Source organism: Vanessa atalanta, chromosome 4 (assembly GCF_905147765.1).
Source record: "Vanessa atalanta chromosome 4, ilVanAtal1.2, whole genome shotgun sequence".
Taxonomy (NCBI): Eukaryota; Metazoa; Arthropoda; class Insecta; order Lepidoptera; family Nymphalidae; genus Vanessa; species Vanessa atalanta.
The window spans coordinates 1,831,853-1,852,672 of NC_061874.1; the positions used below are offsets into that span (position 1 = coordinate 1,831,853).

At 32.1% G+C, this 20,820-nt stretch overlaps 1 protein-coding gene and 1 long non-coding RNA gene across 18 annotated transcripts in view; both read left to right on the forward strand.

Annotated features, from left to right (window-relative positions):
• The window catches only part of LOC125077747, a 33,257-nt gene extending 31,721 nt beyond the window's left edge, over positions 1–1,536 (forward strand). The window contains exon 3 of the long non-coding RNA XR_007120773.1: positions 1,479–1,536. This is a non-coding gene — a long non-coding RNA (uncharacterized LOC125077747). The remainder of the gene's footprint in view (positions 1–1,478) is intronic.
• LOC125077740 (troponin I) lies at positions 1,532–17,322 on the forward strand. 17 transcript variants are annotated; one of them, XM_047689769.1, is made up of 13 exons: positions 1,532–1,659; positions 3,302–3,339; positions 5,065–5,082; positions 5,339–5,467; positions 5,549–5,672; positions 5,871–5,971; positions 9,433–9,476; positions 10,195–10,336; positions 11,314–11,331; positions 12,961–13,002; positions 16,185–16,260; positions 16,636–16,671; positions 17,174–17,322. In XM_047689769.1, exons 2-13 carry the CDS (start codon positions 3,325–3,327, stop codon positions 17,182–17,184), a joined length of 756 nt encoding a protein of 251 aa, XP_047545725.1. In that variant the 5' UTR covers positions 1,532–1,659; positions 3,302–3,324; the 3' UTR covers positions 17,185–17,322. The 17 variants fall into 17 exon arrangements, with proteins under 17 accessions (XP_047545725.1, XP_047545727.1, XP_047545726.1 ...); XM_047689771.1 differs by lacking the exon at positions 5,871–5,971 and adding an exon at positions 6,352–6,452 and having other exon boundaries at positions 1,541–1,659; XM_047689770.1 differs by lacking the exon at positions 5,871–5,971 and adding an exon at positions 6,873–6,973 and having other exon boundaries at positions 1,541–1,659.
• Positions 17,323–20,820: the final 3,498 nt, after the last annotated feature.

Sequence of the window (20,820 nt, forward strand, 5' to 3'; positions counted from 1 at the left end):
TATTTTAAAACTAAAAAAAAGAAATTAAGCATACGATCTAAATCTAATTGATGTGTATGTTTACACATTAAATAACAATATAGTATATATTTAGGGATCACTTTTGATTTAAAACTTCAGTGAAATCTTCAATAATAATAATAAGATGCAAAGTTATACAACTAACGAATATTGATACTTTTCAATTAGAAAGTATATCATGGTTATTTCAATTGTTTTAAATTTTACAGTACATTATTTTGGGTAGCGTTATAGACAATAAAATTGTTTTCATACTACAAAAAATAGCTGTCCGGTCTATTTATAATCTTCAAGCTCGAAACGCTCTTAGGGATGTTGATATTGATGTAGGATTACTTACAAACACATATAGTTACATCATCTTTTCATTCTTTTCATATATTATGTATTATATGCAGTCATTGCTTAAATACTTCACTTCTCGTGTTTACACAATGATCTTCAAAACTTCCTGGGACAAGGTATTCTATAATAAGATTTCGCAGATATTTTAAAGTTGCCTTCCAATTTTAAATCTTATGTTTTAAAAACATCAATGAAGAAGGTTTATTAAGTAATACAGTAATATACCAGTAGGCGATAAAAGAGCGTGGAGGTCCGTAATCCTTCATCGCCATAACGGATATAATGTTTGGAATTATATATAGTTGCCTCTGTATTTCGGTAGACGAAAAGAGTAACTACTGATATTTTTACCGAGTCTTTTTGATATAATCCACTTTTTGAATCGGTGACAGCGTTACTTTTGATTAAATCCTATAAAAGCGTTGTTAGAGCATACTTGAAAAAAGTTTTTTTTTATTAAATACTATTTACTTAAAATTGACTTAAGTGTTACAATATTATAATTATTTGCTTTTTTATTCATTTATTCTTTAAAGATTTTTTTTGTACATCTTACATATCTATATCGAGTTCTACGTCTAGTTTCGAGTTGAACTTGTTCTCACAGAATAGTGCCACAGATTACAATCGCTGTGTGCAAAAACTAGAACCGTGTCAGATTCGCGTCAGAAAATAAATTTAGTACGTTGTAACTCCACTGGGATGAATAAATGTTTCATTAAAAGTAAATTTCTTTATAAAATATAAACAAATTTAGCATTTATAAAAATAAATAATTTTTCATCTTAAATATTCATATTATGTTACATAATACAAACACGTGGAAAGTGTTTTCATTTCTCAAATTATTCTTATAAATGCAGGAAACCGTCGAAGCTCTTATGTAAGGACAAACACGACGAAGATAAATAAATTATTGCATTTTGGTTGACCATTATTGACCTATAAGCTGTAATATAAACCAATCGGTCATATTTCTTACATTATTTCGCAGCGACCCTGCGATCTGTGTGTTTACTAGATATCCAATTTTCAAATGGAGCTAACATGCTGTGTTATTTCGGTGTTGGTGTCAAAACGACACTGCTCTAAAAATGTCTGTGCGCAAGCAGAGGAGCTCGGGGGGATGTCGAGTCTCGAAGCAATGCGGAGGAGTTCGGGAGAGCGCGGGGAGTGCGGGGTCTGCGCCCACTCATTGCCCGCCGCACCTTGCCGCCCGCGGACCGCCAGTCAGCAACTGTGACTCGTGTTGGCTGAACCATCAGTAGGGCCATCTTCTTTTTCTTGCCGTAGGTGAGTTTCCGTGAAGTTTAACTTTTTACTAACTAAAATCAATGCGCAAAGATTTCTGAGTGCATCTATCGTTCAGTGAAGTGATATATCAACGTCTTCTGTAATGGATCGCCGTGATGCATCGGCTCTTGTGTGTATATATGTGATACCATACGTTCGTAATAAACTCCATCGGGAAGACGAGTTAACTAACATAATCGGAGTTGCATAAAATACGTTCCAAATATCCCGTCTATTAATATGAAACATGATAATGTGACGTCACGGATAATTATAGATCAAATAATGTTAATGTCTCATCCGGCTTCAGGACATGACATTGAGACTTACGATAAAACACCTCATTACATTGACCTCGTTAAATTTTTTTTTTTAAATAAATATACATACATATAAGCAACTATTTTCTATAAGCATTAAAAGGGATTATTTTGTTTATAAATAATTTTCTTAACCACTTTAAACTAGTATTATATTTTATTACGGAAGAATTATTAATTTAATTTACTTTAACTTAATTTTATTTAGATTTCAATGAATTGTATCTTAATTTTTATTTATCATTTGAGATCTTATGTTCCAAAAATTATACTACGAAAGAAATAGCATAACTTGTTGAAAATAAACCGATATCCTATTACACTTTTCGCGTCCGTCAAGGGCTACATCTGAACCGCGTGTAATTGAAGAAGACCGACTGCGACCAAATTAGGATGCGCGGGAGTGCGCGCCAGCCTATTTCAGTCGCGTGCGATCTATCCGAGCAGCGACGACAGCGCGCGAAATTACCCGAACTCTCACGAAACTAATTACGGCACACGTTTACGGCGGCGATATACGTGAACGGAAAATGAATGTATTTTCACACTGGCCCATATTATGACTTTTCCTCGACCTAATTTAGAATGTGAATGCCCTGCCGTAATTTTAATGCTGAAATCGCTTTAAAAGACATTTAGTGGTTGGCCACATTCATGATATTTATGCAGATCGTTATATCTTCGCCAATATCAAATATCAGTTTTAGTCTAGGAATTTGGCATTTGTCCAGGAAGTTTTAAATAACAATTTAGCACGAATTCTGTGTTCTCTAAAACTATAAAATGGCACGTAATGCTAGTATCAAAAGTTACTCCTAAACTTAATTGAATTAATATATATTATTTTCAATATCAACTAATATTAAGAAAATATTTTACTTCTCGGATTTCATATTCAAATTTTAACATTCCCGGTGGAAATTATAAGCATATTCAGAAAGTCAGTTTTAAGGGAAACATTTTAGTAACGATTTTTCTTCTGAGAATATCCCAACAATTCTGCAGACGATAAAAATACTTCTGAACAAGCTTAGTTACTTTATTTAAATGCTCTGTTAAGTTAAAATTTATACATATAATAATACTATGACAGCGGCTTTTAGTTTCATGACTTATGTTTTTATGTATGCGAATACTTACAACACATTTTTTAGTGTGACTTAATACTTTTAGACTGGGCTTAACATATTAGACTTGATAAAAAATAATTGTTTTAATAAATATTGGTTCTAGAATTAAAATTCTGAAATTAAATCGTTCCTTATAAACGATGTGACGGGTGCAGTTCCTGATTTAATAAAAAAAATTGTTATTTCTTGCAGGACACTCAAACAACAAACACAAAATGGCGGATGATGAAGTGAGGTAAGAACTGTTTTTTTTTGTTATTAATATTTATGATACCCTGTTCTAGAAAATTCAAGTAAGATTTTTCATACTATTTGTACCGAAAAGTAATTGAGGTCAGTAGAGCTATTCTCGAAGATAAAAAATTAAGCGCACGGCAGAAAACGTTAATGAAATGTCAATAAATTATATGCGACATTCACTAAAAATAATAACAATATTTAAAGGATAGGAATAGCATAGAAATAGCATTTTGTAAGTCGGTTTCCAACATTTCACGAGCGAAATAGAAAATAAATTCTTATAAAATTGCAACTGTAAAAATTGTAGAGTAACGATTGAATAGGTAGTTCAGAAATTAGTACTTGAAAATTGATCTCTTATTCCTTTTATTTAATAAATTCAGAGATGAAATTGAAAATCATTTAAAAATATTTTTTATCTTATGATTTAATAAAATAAAAATTTGTAAAATCTGACCGTGAGTGGTGACCACGTCTATAGACAGACCCTTTGATTTAAATACTCTGAATGCATCAAACATGGAATCTAACTAACTTTACATCGTATTACCGAAAGGAAGTATTGTTGAAGTCATATTCTAGCTTGACTAAGATAAGATATAGAACAAAGATCTCTAATATTATTATTGAAATAATTTTCTTGTTGGATTAAAGATGTGTAACTCAGTTTAAGGATCGTCTAGTGAAGTTAAATGTCGCAGGTTTGAGCCTAATACTTTAGATTATTGTCCTTCACTTCTAGCATAAGTTGTAAGCTTAATTTTAGGGGTAAAAATAATATTGGTAATTCTTTAAAACGGGACAACATTGATAGTATTCTGTTAAAAAAAATTACAATAAAATGCTAATTTTTTTTGTGTGTTTTTCTGTTTCATTTCCATTCTGCATCGTCTGCGATTGACTTCTGGATGTTATCAACCTTATTACCACTGTCTACATCCAACAGTATTGAATTATTTCACTCCTTGAGACACAGGTAAGATATTAACACAAATAACAACAACTTACACATGTTTACTTTACATCACGAACTAAAACGAACTATTTTAGACGTCGCCAACAATTTTTTTTTAATAATATATAAGTAGGTATTTCCTGCATCGTCTACAGCGTTCGACTTTTGGATAAATGAACTCGACAAAGTGCACATCGACTCGGCTAAAAATCCAAAATCAAAATTTAATTATTCTCTTCGAATATTATTATTATTCGATATGAAACAATTTAATTTTGTTTCATGATCATTTGTCGTTACAAAATTGACAAATATCTCTATGAAATTATTTTCAATATTCAGATAATTTTTGTAATAGTTTTTTTACAGAATGATAATATATATACATATGTATCGAAAGAAATGTAAGTTGATTCAGGACGAAGTTCGATAACTGCTTAAATGTCGATCTAAACTCACTAAAACTTAATATTTTAAATGATATAAATATATATGTACGTAAATAACAGTTAATATATTATATGTTTTCGCACAATTTTCTTATTATAAATTATGAACGCTGAATTTATAAAAATGTGCACATCAATACTAATACGTTTAATGCAAAGTATATAGGAATGAATTTAAATATATAATTGCGGTTAATAGCTATATAATCGTAATTACACATAACTTAATTTGCACCATAAAATACAAAATGCACACTACATAATTTTACACGTTTTTTACAAATTATAAATATATTTTATTTGTTTTACAGAAAAAGCGTCTCGAGGAGGTAAAGTAGAGAAGAATCAGAAGAACTTGACAACACTTATCTAATACTATATAATTTTCTTTAAATAAAATCAATAAATAATATAACAATTTCTATCAAAGTTTAAAAAATATATAAAATTAAATTATATAATTTTGCTTTAAATTTAATCATATTCATTGTTAATTTAAAAGGTTTTTTTAACGATTTCAAATTTTTTTATTGAAATGATAATTTCATATGATATCCAATTTCATTACTATCACAATATCTTTAGGCGAAGAAGGCCAAACAGGCCGAAATCGACCGCAAGCGTGCTGAGGTGCGCAAGCGTATGGAGGAAGCCTCCAAGGCCAAGAAGGCGAAGAAAGGTTTCATGACCCCCGAGAGAAAGAAGAAGCTTAGGGTACGTGTCACACACATTTGACTCTGTAAGTATATAGAGTCGCAATATATAGTTTATTTAAAATATGAATATGTGTAACAGTTGCTCCTGCGTAAAAAAGCCGCTGAAGAGTTAAAGAAAGAACAGGAACGCAAAGCAGCAGAGAGAAGGCGTATCATCGAAGAGAGGTGCGGTAAACCCAAGAACGTTGACGATGCAAACGAAGGTAATTATTACAAAAACCAGAGTCAATACCGTATCACTTAATGAACCATTAATTTGTACAAATACAGAAAACCATTACATCAATGTATGTAGCAGTTTCAAAAATATCATAAGAAATACACTACACATTATGGCAATTTGCAGGTCGTTTTGTGATCTCAACACTATTTCCCATGTAAATTGTGTATTCGAATTATAGATACTATTAAGAGGGTTTGCAAAGACTACCACACCCGCATTGCCAACCTCGAAGACGAAAAGTTTGATCTGGAATACATCGTTAAGAGGAAAGATATGGAGGTAGCGAGACGAGCCACGTCAAAGGCCCTATATTTTGACAAACTTACAAAACTTACCATAATTTATTTAATTTAACGTTGTGATGTCGAAGTGCGTGTTTCTATATTTCGTCTATTTTAACATCGGATCGTGCGATCCGCTGATCTGATAGGTTGTTTATCTAAATGGCCTTTAATTTCTATTGCGTCTTCCTTTTCCAAGCTGTAGTCATTGAACTCACACGCCAATACTGACATACCTTTTTAATTTATTAAATTTCTATCTAAGACTTACACTTTTACTTACTTTCTACATAATACGCGCGAGCATTGTCGATGACGGTTACCATTAGGGGAGGCGGTGAGCTTAGATAGCGGGAGTAATATTGGTTGATTTTGTAGCGGCTCTCACGAGCATCATAACCGGTTATCATCAGCGTATCGCGAAGCTCGAAGAGGAGAAGTACGACCACGAGATGGAAGTGGCTCGCAGAGATTTTGAGGTCTGACCTGGTTTGGGCGAAAAACAATTTGTATTACGCTCTACGTTTGAGTAGTTTATGCCAACAATGTGACTAGAAAAAGATAATGTTTTGTTTTCACAGCCGACTCATTTTTACCATTTTAGGCAGCTGAAAATAAATATACTTTAACTAATGTGGATAACAAAATAAATCTTTGAATTCGCTAAAATAACATCGTCTCGTTATTTCGAATGGAGCAATAGATGACAGCTGTAGATAATTTCATCGAGTTAACAATTAATTAAAAAAAATTAAAAAGCCCATTTGATCCATCTACTTTCTCATGTAGCTTCGCTTACGCTTCAATACCTTAAGAATCTACACTACCCACGACACGAGAGGCGGATAGCGCTACGCTCAAAATTATCTAAACCTTAAAATGTGATTCTTTTTCTTTAGCGGAACTGCAGACGATATGTCAAATGTACTGGCACAGAATATACAACCTTGAGGGGGATAAATATGAACTAGAACGAGCTATCGCAATTAGGAAATTGGAGGTAAACTGCATATTAGGATTGGGAATGCGTATGACGTGATATGAGTTAATAATGATTTAGTTTTTACGACATGACATGATAGTTGTACGGCTCACCGCACACATGCACACGTCGCTCCGTCGACAAACGCAGGTTACTCACACAGATGCCCATGCTCATTGTGCCGGCTAAATAATCTATCTTTCCTTTTTCTTTAGCAATGCTCAAGAGAATAATACAGGAGTATTATGACCGCTTGTATGTGTGTGAGGGCCAGAAGTGGGATTTGGAACATGAAGTCAGGAAAAGAGATTATGAGGTATTGACCAATACTTTGTGACCATTGTGAATATCACAGTCATCGATTCTGTAACAAACGTACGCGTGTGACAATCGTGTTTACACTTTGATATAATGCTTTGTAAGTTTTCGGTTGTTTGCTGTTGGATTGTAAATAACGGTCGAGGCGCGGGTTAGTGGTGTACTCGTAGAGCAGGTGTATGCCTGAGCGTGAAGTAGAGGGTTGTCGCGCGCGGACTTCGCCGAGGTTTACCAGCCACGGTAAGACGTGCGGTGCAAAATCGATCTTTGCCGCGTTCAACGGTGATGTCATCCGACATGGAGCTTACACGATTAACTACACTAACGCCAGTAATAGCCATCGGCGTAACAAACACTGCAATCATTCGCCACAGATGGGCTCGACCAGCTGCATGCTCGCTTAACATTCATTAAATCATCGTCGATTTCATATCTCGATTTCATATACACCTTCAACGCCATCGGATATTCAAGTTCTAAAGCCGGTAACATTTAGTCGATTTTTCGATGCGAGGACCTTCTACTAGCTGAGTCATGCAACGATGTTGTTGACTCAAACGTTAAAGCTTTATTTAATGCATGACGTAGAAAACTATTAATGTTTAGATATTGGCTTCAGAGTCCCAATTAATTTCCCTTATAGTATGGCACTTTAATATATTCGATAATGATAAATCGAGTACTTACCAACCTTGACCGTGTGACGCTTCATGTGTGATGGCGAGCTTAGTGGCCTTACTGAATTTTCTCTTTTTATGATAACAAGTAGTTACCGATGTAAATTGGAACGATGGACGGGTTCCTTTATTGGCACACGCAAGTGCAAAGTGTAAATCAAACTTCTTGTTCCAAATCTCCAACAATTCATGTATGTGCCGTTACACTCCGCGCGAACTGTTTGCGTGTTCGGTCGCTGAGATATATGTTATTTCTTACCATTGTGAGACCCCTATGTTTTAGTTGGACACCAAGTGCTTAAAATTGAAAGTGCCATGCTGTGGTCGATAAAAATCCTTCCCTAATCCTGTCGAGTCCGAAATAGTGGAGCTCACTCGGATACATGTTCACTTTCTTGTGTGGAATGGTGAAATATACACATACGAATTCATGACACTACATACTATGTATACATATACATACAGATAAAAGTCGATCGATTTTGCACCGTCACTCTGATACATACACTTTGCAACGACGTTGTACTTAATTGTATGTGTGGTGAACTGATGTTACACGATCCGTTAATGCATTGTAATTTATGAATTTAGTGTTAGAGTGCACAATATATTACAACTTCGATTGCGATTACCTACAACAAACATATATCCATTATTTGAATCAAATTAGAAGTAATCTTCTAATTATAATGTTGGACTTCCATTTTTAAAACTGTTCTACAATTTTCTATGAACATTTGGTAAGTGTAAACTATATATATTATTACGAGGCAACGAAGATGTAGAATATTGCTAGCGATATTTTTTCACATGTAATATATCCTGCACATAGTGTCATAGGCGAACAGGTACTGCAAGCGACCAGCTACCAGGCACAGGGCACGGGTAAATGCACGATAAGAATACACACTTAGTGATTAGAGGTGTAAAATATATTTAGGCGAAGAGCAATGGCATTAGATAATACGATCGTAATGGATATTATCGAAGATTTTCTGTGAATATCACATTAAAAGTTAATTATAAATATTCTACAAGCTCGCAAATAACACTGCCTAATCTACGCTCAGCTCTTTACCTATGTAGATCTATGCTTTGAATTAATAATCTGTATTTTTTTGCGAACTAGTTAATGGATAACTGTTCCCTCTTTACTTCTTAAGGCTTACTTTTGTATTTTAGCGCTTTTTATGTTTCTAAAATATTTTTATTGTATTGCATGTTTTGTTACACCTTCGAATTTAATTGTTTTTACGTGTTGTATAGTTTACTTATTTATTTACTAAGTTTTAGTAGTTAAACAATCTGTCATTGAAATGATTTATGATACACTTGTATTCTATAATACTGACACACTTCAGCTTACTTGTTCCAATAATAAAGGTAATTATATAACGTTTCAAAAGCTTTCGAAACGAGAGAAACATAAGGTTTTTTTCGTGATTTTTTCTATTCATGCTCACACATTTATTATTTTACCAGATCTCTGACCTGAACTCCCAAGTCAATGACCTCAGAGGAAAATTGTAAGTATAATTAGTCATTAAAGTTTTAAGTTTCATAAAATTATATTTAAAGTGAAAATTATAACAAAAATTAAGTAAGGAGTAGATCAGATCTTATTGGCGATGTAGGTATAAGTTTTTCGTATCTCATAAATAATATCCAGATGATGGTATTTATGTTTCTATTTTCAACATTCACGCAATCGTAAGCAAGGTTGGAGGTGGAGATTTCTTTACGATATATATATTACCACCGAGCAGGACATGAACTATAATTTCAAAAACACATAAAAATTATTGGTAAATGTTTGTGGTAGAATCGTCTTCAACCAGCAAAAATACCTACAAAATTAATTCAGCGATAATTTAATCTCAAGCTTTAAGCCATCATTTTAATTCAAACAATGGGTATTATTCACATTAATAGAATGAATTAATTTATTTAACTAAATATTTGAATGTGATAGAGTTAACTGGTTTCGTAATAACGGTTATAAATTAACGATTCATATCAGTACAAGGACCTCTTGTTTGCATTAATTCCCTCTAGAGATAAATTAACAAGGTTATTATAAAATGTTTGATTTACAAACTGTTATTTGTGATGTTTAGGGTATTGTTACTGACATTTAAATACAAATTTTCTGTTTACAAATCTTTCAATTTGATAAAAAAGATCTAATTATTATTCCGATTATGTGTTACTTACCTTTTAATGCAATGTGTCGTGTTTATTTAGCGTCAAACCAACACTCAAGAAGGTGTCCAAATATGAGAACAAATTCGCCAAGCTCCAGAAGAAGGCGGCCGAATTCAACTTCCGTAACCAGTTGAAGGTTGTCAAAAAGAAGGAATTCACCCTCGAAGAAGAAGACAAAGAGGTAAATATGCGGAGAATCGTTGAATTTCATTAACAAATTTCGCTCTTACTTTGACTAAATTATAAAAAAAAATATTTCCATATAATTTTTTTTTCAAATTAAACAACATTTAGAACCTTATCTGTGGTAAGCTTTAACTCTTTGTTTATTTATATGGTAATTAGACAAACAACACTAGTTTTAATTGTACTTTTAATAATTCATGACCTATAACATTGTTAAGATGGTAGCTTTAGATGCACCTGATTTACTTCCATTAAAATTAACAATTTAGATTGAAGTAGATATCTATAGAACAGATAATATCGTTGTACGAAATGTTCCTCTTGAGATTTTAAAGGACACATAATACATTTTGTTTATCATATAAACAATCCAGTACATTTTCTCATAATGTTCCAACAGGCTAAGAAAGCAGAGAAAGCTGATTGGGCTATCGGAAAGAAGTGATTTAGCTTCACGCATGAATTACTGTTACAATATTTCCATCACATCGATCCCTGATGAATTATTTACTTTAATTATAAATTAATTTTTTTAATAAATTATATATATCGTTTATTTTGGCTTTAAAATTTCCCATAAAATTCAAATATAAAGGGAAATAAGGTGAGATCAGTTTGAAGCGAGCGTATAAATAAGCTTCCCTTTGCGCTACGAATTGTGAATATTGTGTCAATAACGTTTTGTTTTACGACCTCCCACTACCGCTTAAGCCAAAGTTATCAGTCTTTATATAAATATCAAACGATTACCTCCACAGCTTCGCAAATCTTGATTTATTATGATTTCAGGGCTGATTCAAGCTATCGTTTCTATGCTAATGTTAACACATTTCATGATTAACAAACTTCGCCATTTTTCATTTGAATCATTTTAAATAATATATTTTAAGGCGGCTTTATTTAAGGTGTTTTATTTTATATCTTTTGAGGTACTTTGTAACAGTTGAATTTCAATGAGTACGATCTTTACAGGGTGGTGCTGGAGCCAAGGTAATTAGATCGACTTGTAAAAAAGAGCCATGTTTTGATAGAATTCACGTAGTATGTAATATAAAATATATAATGTAATCGATGCAAATGTTTTTTAAGATGGAATTTTGTTTTTTTTTTTTTACTTTTTATCTATTGGAAATCTTTGACACGAGATACGATGTCGTCAAGTGATTCCGTAGATTCTCTTCGTTTCGAAAATTTTCTACAGGAAGTAGAATTATTGGTTTATTGAATTTTTCGAATTTATTTGTATGAATTTTTATTAGGTGTTGACACTTCATAGCCGCCGGCACAGTTTAAGACTACACAGCTTATAAGAGTATTTTATATTGCTGTTCACTTTCTGAAAAGTATTCGTAATCCTCTTATACCTAATCGTTTAATATGCAAAAGGTCGCATGTTAAATTATCAGTATTTAATAGTTACAAAATTAGTCTCTTCCATACTATACCAATTTGTGTACTATTGACGTAAATTCCAATCAAAAAATTTACAATTTAAAAAAATATTCGAAAATAATTCGAATTTCAAAAATGTGCCTGAATATGCGCATTGGACGAAAATTGAAAAATCTTCCGTCCATTTTAAAGTAATACGACTTTTTAAAGATTGAAATTGGATCATTATTTTCCATACATTTTGTTTTCAGAATAAGATTGAGAATGTAACCAGCAATATAAATGAACATTTTTCAAGGAGCACGCTTTATTTTTGATAGCGATATAGATTTTCCTACCCTTCACAAGCTTATAAAATATCACCGCTTTAAAGTGTTTGATGCTGTAATAAGCTTTTACATTCTTTCAAATCGAATTTGCTGAACACATAATGGTTCTGACTTCCCTTTGTCTAAATTATCCTGACCAAATTGTGTTGTGAGTCAATCGGGCGTTATTATTGGCACTCGCGCAGATTAAGCTATATACCGAGATTTATTTATTTTTTAGCTTACTTCGTTGTTATTATTTTCGCACTTTGGTAATTTATGAGGTCTATAGCTTTAATCGAGTTATTTATTTTATCAAAAGTCATAATTGCTACTGTATTGTATACTACGTTTTTTTAATATATGGTAGCAATTTTCCCCTTTTTTCCCGCAATGCATTTTAGCCGCGAAATGAGATATGGAATTACATATATAAAAAAATCCTTCTATAAGTATGGGTTTGGCTTATTTAGATCTTAAAACAAACGCCTCGATCTTTATTTTAAACGTATTCAAAATTATATTAAATGAAATTGTCTTTGAATTGTTAGGAAATTACTATTATTTTTTCTAGAGGCGTTTGTTTTAATGACAACGCTTTGTAGTGTATTATAGTACTACAATTTATTTTCGATTTTATTGATTTCGTTTTTAAATTAAATGACTGTCATACACTACACATATTTTGTATATAAATATATGCTCAATTTTATCTACAATTTAAATCTGTGGATAGATATCACACATATTTAGATTGTACAAATTAGTTTGAAACAAGCAGATTTATTGCTTACAGACCTTTATAAATCATTGTCGACAGCGCCTTTGAGTTTGGTTGACTGTAGTTTCATGCTGTCGGTGCTAATGTTCTACGGTAAAATACAAAGAACTAATAAGTTTTTTTTTAATTATTTTACAGAAAAAACCAGACTGGTCCAAGGGCAAGCCAGGAGACCAGAAGGTAAAGGAGGAGGAAGTTGAGGCATGAAGTGTTGTTCCCACCACATTTATGTGACCTTTGTAACAGCTGACCAAAAATGCATTTCAAGCACGATTTTACCCCCACATAGGGTTCAATTCTCCTTGATAAAATTCCTTCACCATTCTTTATGTATTTTCTGACGACACTTCGATGATCAATTTTTATAATTATTTATTTATAAATAATGTTTTTGTAAGTTAATAATATGTTAAATAAAATTAATTTCTGTATTATATTACGCGAGTGCGATGTCATTTTCCCTTAATCCTAATCCCTCTGCCCTTTCTTGCATCTATTGTCAAATAAAAAAAAAACTCGTTGCCATGATTCCTTGTACTAATTATCTCATTTTGTATGATTTTATTTAAATAATACCAAATACAAAGAAAATCATATACCCGCAAAATATTATAATATACAGTTATATGTGATAAATGTATATGTATTATATTTTGAATGTCATGTTTTTGTTCTGGTTTGTATATATTTTATTAGAGAAAAATTGCAGTACATCATTTAATTTTGGTAAGTAATGAAATCCCATACACATAAATATACCAATCAAATAAAATAAATACTCGTAAACATAATATAAGTAAAATCCAATTATTATAAATATGGAAAATAAACTGTGGCTGAATATGAATGTCAAAAAGGCGCCGCACGGTAAATTGGTCTATTGGTTGGTTTGGTCCTAAGCCGAATGTACAATGTATGAATAATACCTACGAATAACTTTATGACAGCACCTCTTAATTGAACGGGATAATAAGATGCATATTAAAGCCTAATAAAGTAATTAAAGGTAACGTTATACATATTAAATATAATATGTTGTTTAATATATATTTATCGTTTAACCTTTTCCCAATTTACTTCGTGTCTGTGTAGTATGTTCTATTCCTTCATTCGCTCCAGTCATTCGTCACCTCTTCGTTCAATCATACATTAATTTATTTTTTTATTTTTCGGTCATTTATTTTCTATTTAATTCACAATAGTCTACTCATATAACTTACCTCCTTCGGTTAAGGTCAAGAACTACAACAGACTATGATTTCCTTTTAACAGTCTATTACATGCATACATTTGTAAAATTTATTTAGGTGTACGGTTAAATAAATATTTCAAATCAATTTTTACACACAGCGTTATCACTATCACGTGGTACGTAATAACTTCTATTATTTTTATAATCCCGGTAACCATTATTTTTATCGAAGAAGTCCAAATGCCTAGACGGTTAAAGACTTCATTATGAAAATATGAAAGTTATGGGAACTAAAAAATATATGTTTTGTACATTATCTAAATAGATCATGTACAAAACATATACGTAAATAAGTTAGGTACTCAGTAATAGTTTTACATGCCTTCCTTGACGATTACACGAGAGTGTACAAACTTCCAACTTCAAGATTCCGGCCAGCCACATAGATTTTTTTCGATAGAAAAACTCAATAAGTTTTTATCGACCCGACCTCGGATTTTAACCTTGGGATCTCCGGTCATATATAGACTAATTTGTCTATATGTATACTTTACATTCATAAATAATCATACTATTACATAATTACATCAGTTGAAGTCAGACATTCTGCAGAAACAAATTAATATCGTATTTCAAGCATACAAAACCCAAACTATCTACGAAAATCTATCGAGACAGTACACGAACTTTATAATTTAGACTCAAGGTAAGTACGGAAAAAAATACTTTGGAATATTTTGCTTATTATCGCTGACGTTTAATATTTTAACATTTTACTAAATAAGATATTATAATGGACACCATATGTCCAAAATTAGAAATCAATATTCTCAAAGACCTAATTTATTGAACAAGCTTCTGCGTGTTATGCTTATAAACGATTTCGCAAAATTAACTTTTGCCCGCTAGAAAATTTACATTATTTATGATAGATACATAGTTATATAATTATAATGTAATATATAATTCTAATACTTTCAGGTATGTTCATTTGGAAATTTTCCGTATTTGTTAATAACTCTCCGACGTTTATTTCTACTTTGTCCACACTGAATTCTAGACCAATGGGACATGAGTACACAACGCGCGTATTTCTTATGCCGGCTCCAAACGATCGTCCAACATCCCAACTGTTTGTCCGACCCTTCACGTGTAAAGAGGTGAATAGTAAATGTGTGACGATGTTGGATCGTTTGGCGCAGGAAAGCCCCGATAGCGGTAAATCGTTCCCAGATCAAAGGAGTTGGCTGACTTGCACGAACAAACCCTCCACACATCAATGTCAAAGCGCAAAAGCACCTATCACTTCAACGTCCTACATAGTGAATGAAGTCAAAAAGTATGGAGAGTCTGTTTCGATCGACCGTGAGTTGGGACAGATTGGTGTTATCTTGGAATGTTGGACAACCGTGTAGAGTTGGCATTAAAAACGTATCTAAAAACGTAAACACTATTCACTCATTTTTGTAACTAGACAATAGTTCAAGTAGCTAAAATCGTTGTCAATTTTCGTCTTTTGAAGATCTTCAAAAATATTCTGACCTTAAAATAACGATAAAAAAATTAAATTGGAAACTTTATAATTGAAATAAATCGCCAATTATTTCATAATGTTTATATATTAATTTATAACCATTTATAAAACCCAATGACACTCGCTCATTGATAAAATATATTAATATTCATAGCGGCTTAATTGAACTGGCTTCTATAAATTAAATAATTTGTTCACGCTACTGTCGCAGCGTGGAGTCCGTTTAGTGCATTCAATTATGAATTATGCATTGGTCTTGAGTATAAAGTATGGAAATAAATGAGAAGTATTTATTTCGTTAATTCACTTTTAGGATTAATTTTTATTTTACCATGTCTAATGTATTGGACAAAAGCTCCAAGCCTTCTCATCAATACTTTTTTAAAGAGGTGGTGTTGTGTCGATTCTGGGACTAACTAAGACTAGGAATTAATTAATTGGAGGTTATAATATTTTTTTTTTTAACTTTATATCAAGCAAGCATTGTATATTATAGCTGCCTAGTGTGTGTTGGCTTTTCTCTTCTTTGTTTAAATATTAAAACAAATATAGTGCATGGAAACTAAGTCTTATATGCTTCACAAGCACTGTATATTAAAATGTCAAGTATTATATAAATTGTATGTTGTCTTATAGGAGGGCGAAGGCGCTCCAGCGACTCCTGCGGCTGGTGCACCTGCTGCAGCTGGTGCTCCAGCTGCTCCAGCTGCGGGTAACAAATCTATTTACATTTTTTATTCTTGCATATTTTATCAAACGCAAATTGGTTGTCAAATTCAACAAGTACGAGTTGAGTGATAACGCAATTTTCCATTTACACTAAACATCTGCGCGAATACGAACATTTCTAAGGGTCTTGTAAATCACCCATTTTAAAATCGCAAAATGTTTGAGTAAAAATATTTTGATATTTGACATACATATATTATTACAAGGATATTTTTTATAGTTCGTATTTCAGTGTATAGAATAAGGTCCCAGCCTATCTGGTCATCATTATTTAATCTTATATTTAAAAAAATGAATTAAGATAAAAAAAAACCTGACAAACTTGACAATTTCTTTACCATTCTTATTTCTTTGTTAGCTCCCGCACCAGCGCCTGCGGCACCACCAGTACAAGGTGAGTTAATAAATGAAAACAAATAATAAAGATAAAATAAAAAATAACATCCTGCCTTTTCGAAGTCGGCTTTAAAACGGTAACCGTATATAAATATACAGCGAGCACTTCAAGACAAAGTATAATATGTAATTGAGTTCAATTAAATATATATAGATACTCATTTGTAATCTTAAAATGTAAATTTTAAAATTGGCTAGCAATATTTAAAAAAGTACATCAAAAGCCAACACCAGTCACTTGTTTATTTTAAAAAAGTCTCATGTTTTTCTCGTTAGATCTTCTGGTAAGGAGATTTCACCCGGCATAGAATGAGATAACGAGATTACTTATAAACACTAAGCAACTACTCGATAAATTAAGTTACTTGCCTATATTTGAAACCACGATGATCACTTAAGCTACATTTTGTATCTATCTAGTAAAAAGTGTTAATATATTTTTTATTTAATAATAACTGAAATTGACTAATATTATTTATTTTTATATTTTTTTTTCACAGCATCAGCATAAGGATATAAAGATAACGTAACACATTCGTATCACCATCAAACGACCGCGAGTTCAGGAACTTTATTTCGTACAAATATTTTATCACGTTAATTATAATTGTTAATTTTATTATAAAATAAACCATTCGTTTATAATGCATCTATTTTGTTTTATTTTTGACTAGTATTAACTTATACACGCAGAATTCAATTTCAAACAACCACTCTGTGGAAGCAGCTTTCGCCGCCGGTTTTTCCGAACCGATACGACTTGGGAACCTTCAAGAAAAGAGCGTACTCTTTCCTGAAAGGCCGGCAACGGACCTGCAAGCCCCCCGGTGTTGCAGATGTCCATGGGCGGTGGTAGTCACTTTCCATCAGGTGAGCCTCCTGCTCGTTTGCCACCTCTGACATAAAAAAAAATAAAAAATCGTGTGATATTTGGTCTGATTATTTATTTATTAAAGTTCAACATCAATCTTTACCGATTCTCCAGAAATTCAGCAACGTTTGTTCCTATGTTGTTCACACGGAGTCCTAGATCAATAGAACAAGCGTAAACAATACGCGTATTCCTTAAACATGTACCGTCTAAAAGGTAAACACTATTTACACATGTTCACAATACGTGTTGACAAGTTCAAACCACTAGAATCATTGTTAATTATACGTATTTAAATCATTCTGATTTTTAAATAATGATAAAACACTCGACGAGGCTTAATTACTTCAACTGTCGATAATTAATGAACACTTATTATAAGTTTATATTATTTTAATATTAATATACTTTTGATTTACTTGTCAATACGACATTTATAAATAATGTAAGTTGATTATTTAATGTAGAATATTATGTGACAGTATTTAGAGAATTCCTATTTTGTGATTATCTGCCATTTATTTGGGAGACCAATAAATCCCCACTAATAAGTCACTTACTATTAAGCATTCTGTATATATTTGAACCAAAGATTATTTATGTTTAGAACTACCACTACAACAGAAGTAAAACAAATGACTCGACTTTATTATCTTAGTTTTCTTCACAGCTACTCTTAACACTCACCATTCAAACTTCTCGGCTATTGTGAATGTTCTTAAGACCAACCGTTGGCAACTAACGTTTCGACGCATTCTCATCTTTGAAAATCTATCTAAACTTCTTATCAAGGGAAATATCAGAATTATCGAAAAAAGCTTAAACGGTTTATTGGCCTTTAGTCGGGTTAAACTGTTTATAAATTAGGTTGACTCAGCTCCGAGACCTTACGCATCAATACCCCTATCTCCACATTTATTAGTTCGACCCGGCACCCAACACATTTAAGGTAAATTACCCTTGTACAATATTTCGCCCGGAATAGTGTAATGTGGAGCCTTTCCATAAATGGATAAATCGTAATGAAATGTTCTAAGAACTCCATTTATAGCTACGAGTATATTTGCTCGGTTTTAATTAATATAATAATACTGTATATTGCTTTGAATTTGATTTAAATAGATGTTATCGTGTATTTATTTTATACAAGCTCGAACGTTGATAAAGATATATCGAAAATAAATTGTTTTTCTTTTTGGCTAGGAAGTTTTTAGTCGGCTTTTAGTTTACGCGTAGCAGACAAACATATAAGCATTTTTATTAATGTTGTTTTTATAAATATAAGTGTGTCTACTTTTTGTGTCTATTTTTGAAAACATAACTAGATTTTTTTTACTTGGTGGTGGGCTTTATGCAAGTCCGTCTGAATACTTACTATCCACTCATCAGATATTCTACCGCTAATCATCAAAACAGTGTTATTGTTTCAGTTTGACTCACTCATCTTCAGTGACCCAGTGTAACTACAAGTCTTGTGCTTGAACATAAAATCTTAGTTCTCAAGGTTGGTGGCGCATCGGTGATGTAAGAAATGGTCTCTTAAAAACCCAATCCAAAAGTCGGAGGTGATCACTTACCATCAGGTGGTCGATTTGCTCTTCCGCTTATCTATATTATATAAAAAAAGAATGTTCCCAAGAAAAAATAGCTTCTATTACAATGGTAAGTCAATCACTCTCAGTAGAGCTATTCTATAAGAACAAACTTAAAACTTACCACAGAAAACGATCGTGAAATGTGAAAGAATTAGAAAATCAAGAAATTACTTTTGTACGATACACGTATTAAAATGGGGTATCACCGTAAGCCGGTTGTTTCACGAGTCGGATAGGAATTGCCATATAATGCCCTTGTATAGATGATTCAATGTAGATCAATTTAGTACTTTAAAAAAAAAATTTAGTAAGATAGAAACGTGACGTAAAATAGACATTAAAATATGTAAAAAAGAAATCTTTTTTTGTCACTCATGAATAAAACAAGAAAACTTGCGAAAAAAATATTATCGATATTAATTCATTCAATATGAATATGCTCCAAACCTTCTCCTCAAAGGGAGAGGAGGCCTTTATCCCAGCAGTGGGACATTTACGGGCTGCTAATGCTAATGGTAATTCATTGATTCAATTTTTCTTCATTTAAATAATTATGTTAAGTATTACGAACTTGTTAAGAATTTGTGTTTTATAAATATATACATATTTTATTTTTATTTATATAACTTTCTCTTATAAGTACTCTTATCTCTAAGGGCCGCTTTAACCTTTAACGCGGGTAAGTTAAAATCTCAGAGTAATTTAGTGTTAATTTTGTTGAAAATTACGAAACCAGTTTTCATTTTACTGAAATAAAGAAATTTTGTACGGTCTTAACACTTAACACTGAGATGAAGGTCACGAGGTGTGCCACATTAACCTAATTTGACCAAACCAAAGAACGGTTCGAATGAGGTCTCCAAATATATAAGTAATTTAATGATAATGTTCACCGGATTTATTTTAGTCCCATTAAGCTTGTGTCTGGTATTAAAGTAGGGATTACTTAAATGGAATTTAGTCCATTTAAGTAATTGTTTGCTCTGATATTAAGGTTTTATATTGGTATTTGTATACATTTTATATTTAGAACATTCCTTTCCCTCGGAGTGGAATATGAAGAAATAAAACGAAATTGTTCAAACATAACTAAGCAAAACTCTAAAAAGGCAAAAGCGAAAATTGGATTAATTGGAGTAATGTTAACAATAATTTACTTGTATTATTTTCACTTATTACCAATAAGTAGCAATTACATTCTGTGTCAGCAATCAGCAGTACTCAGTGTTTGTTGTGTTCCGGTTCCAAGTGAGAGTGAGCCAGTGTAACTACAGGCACAAATAACATCTTAGTTCCCAACGTTGTTAGTGCATTGTTGATGTACAGAATGATTAATATTTCATGCAGCGTCTATGGGCGATGGTGATCACCCGCCTACCTATATCATAAAAAATACATCAGTACAATAAGATTATATCCAAATTGTTTTACTACAATATTAATCTTTGTTGCATTATAATCTTCACTTTTAATTTTTAACTTGATCTATCAATAAATTTTAATCTTAGTCTAATCTAATCTTCAATCTGGATAAATAATAATTATTGAATTAACATTACCTATACAGAGCCGAGATGGCCCAGTGGTAAGAACGCTTGCATCTTAACCGATGATTTCGGGTTCAAACCCAAGCAAGCACCACTGAATTTTCATGAGCTTAATTTGTGTTTATAACTCATCT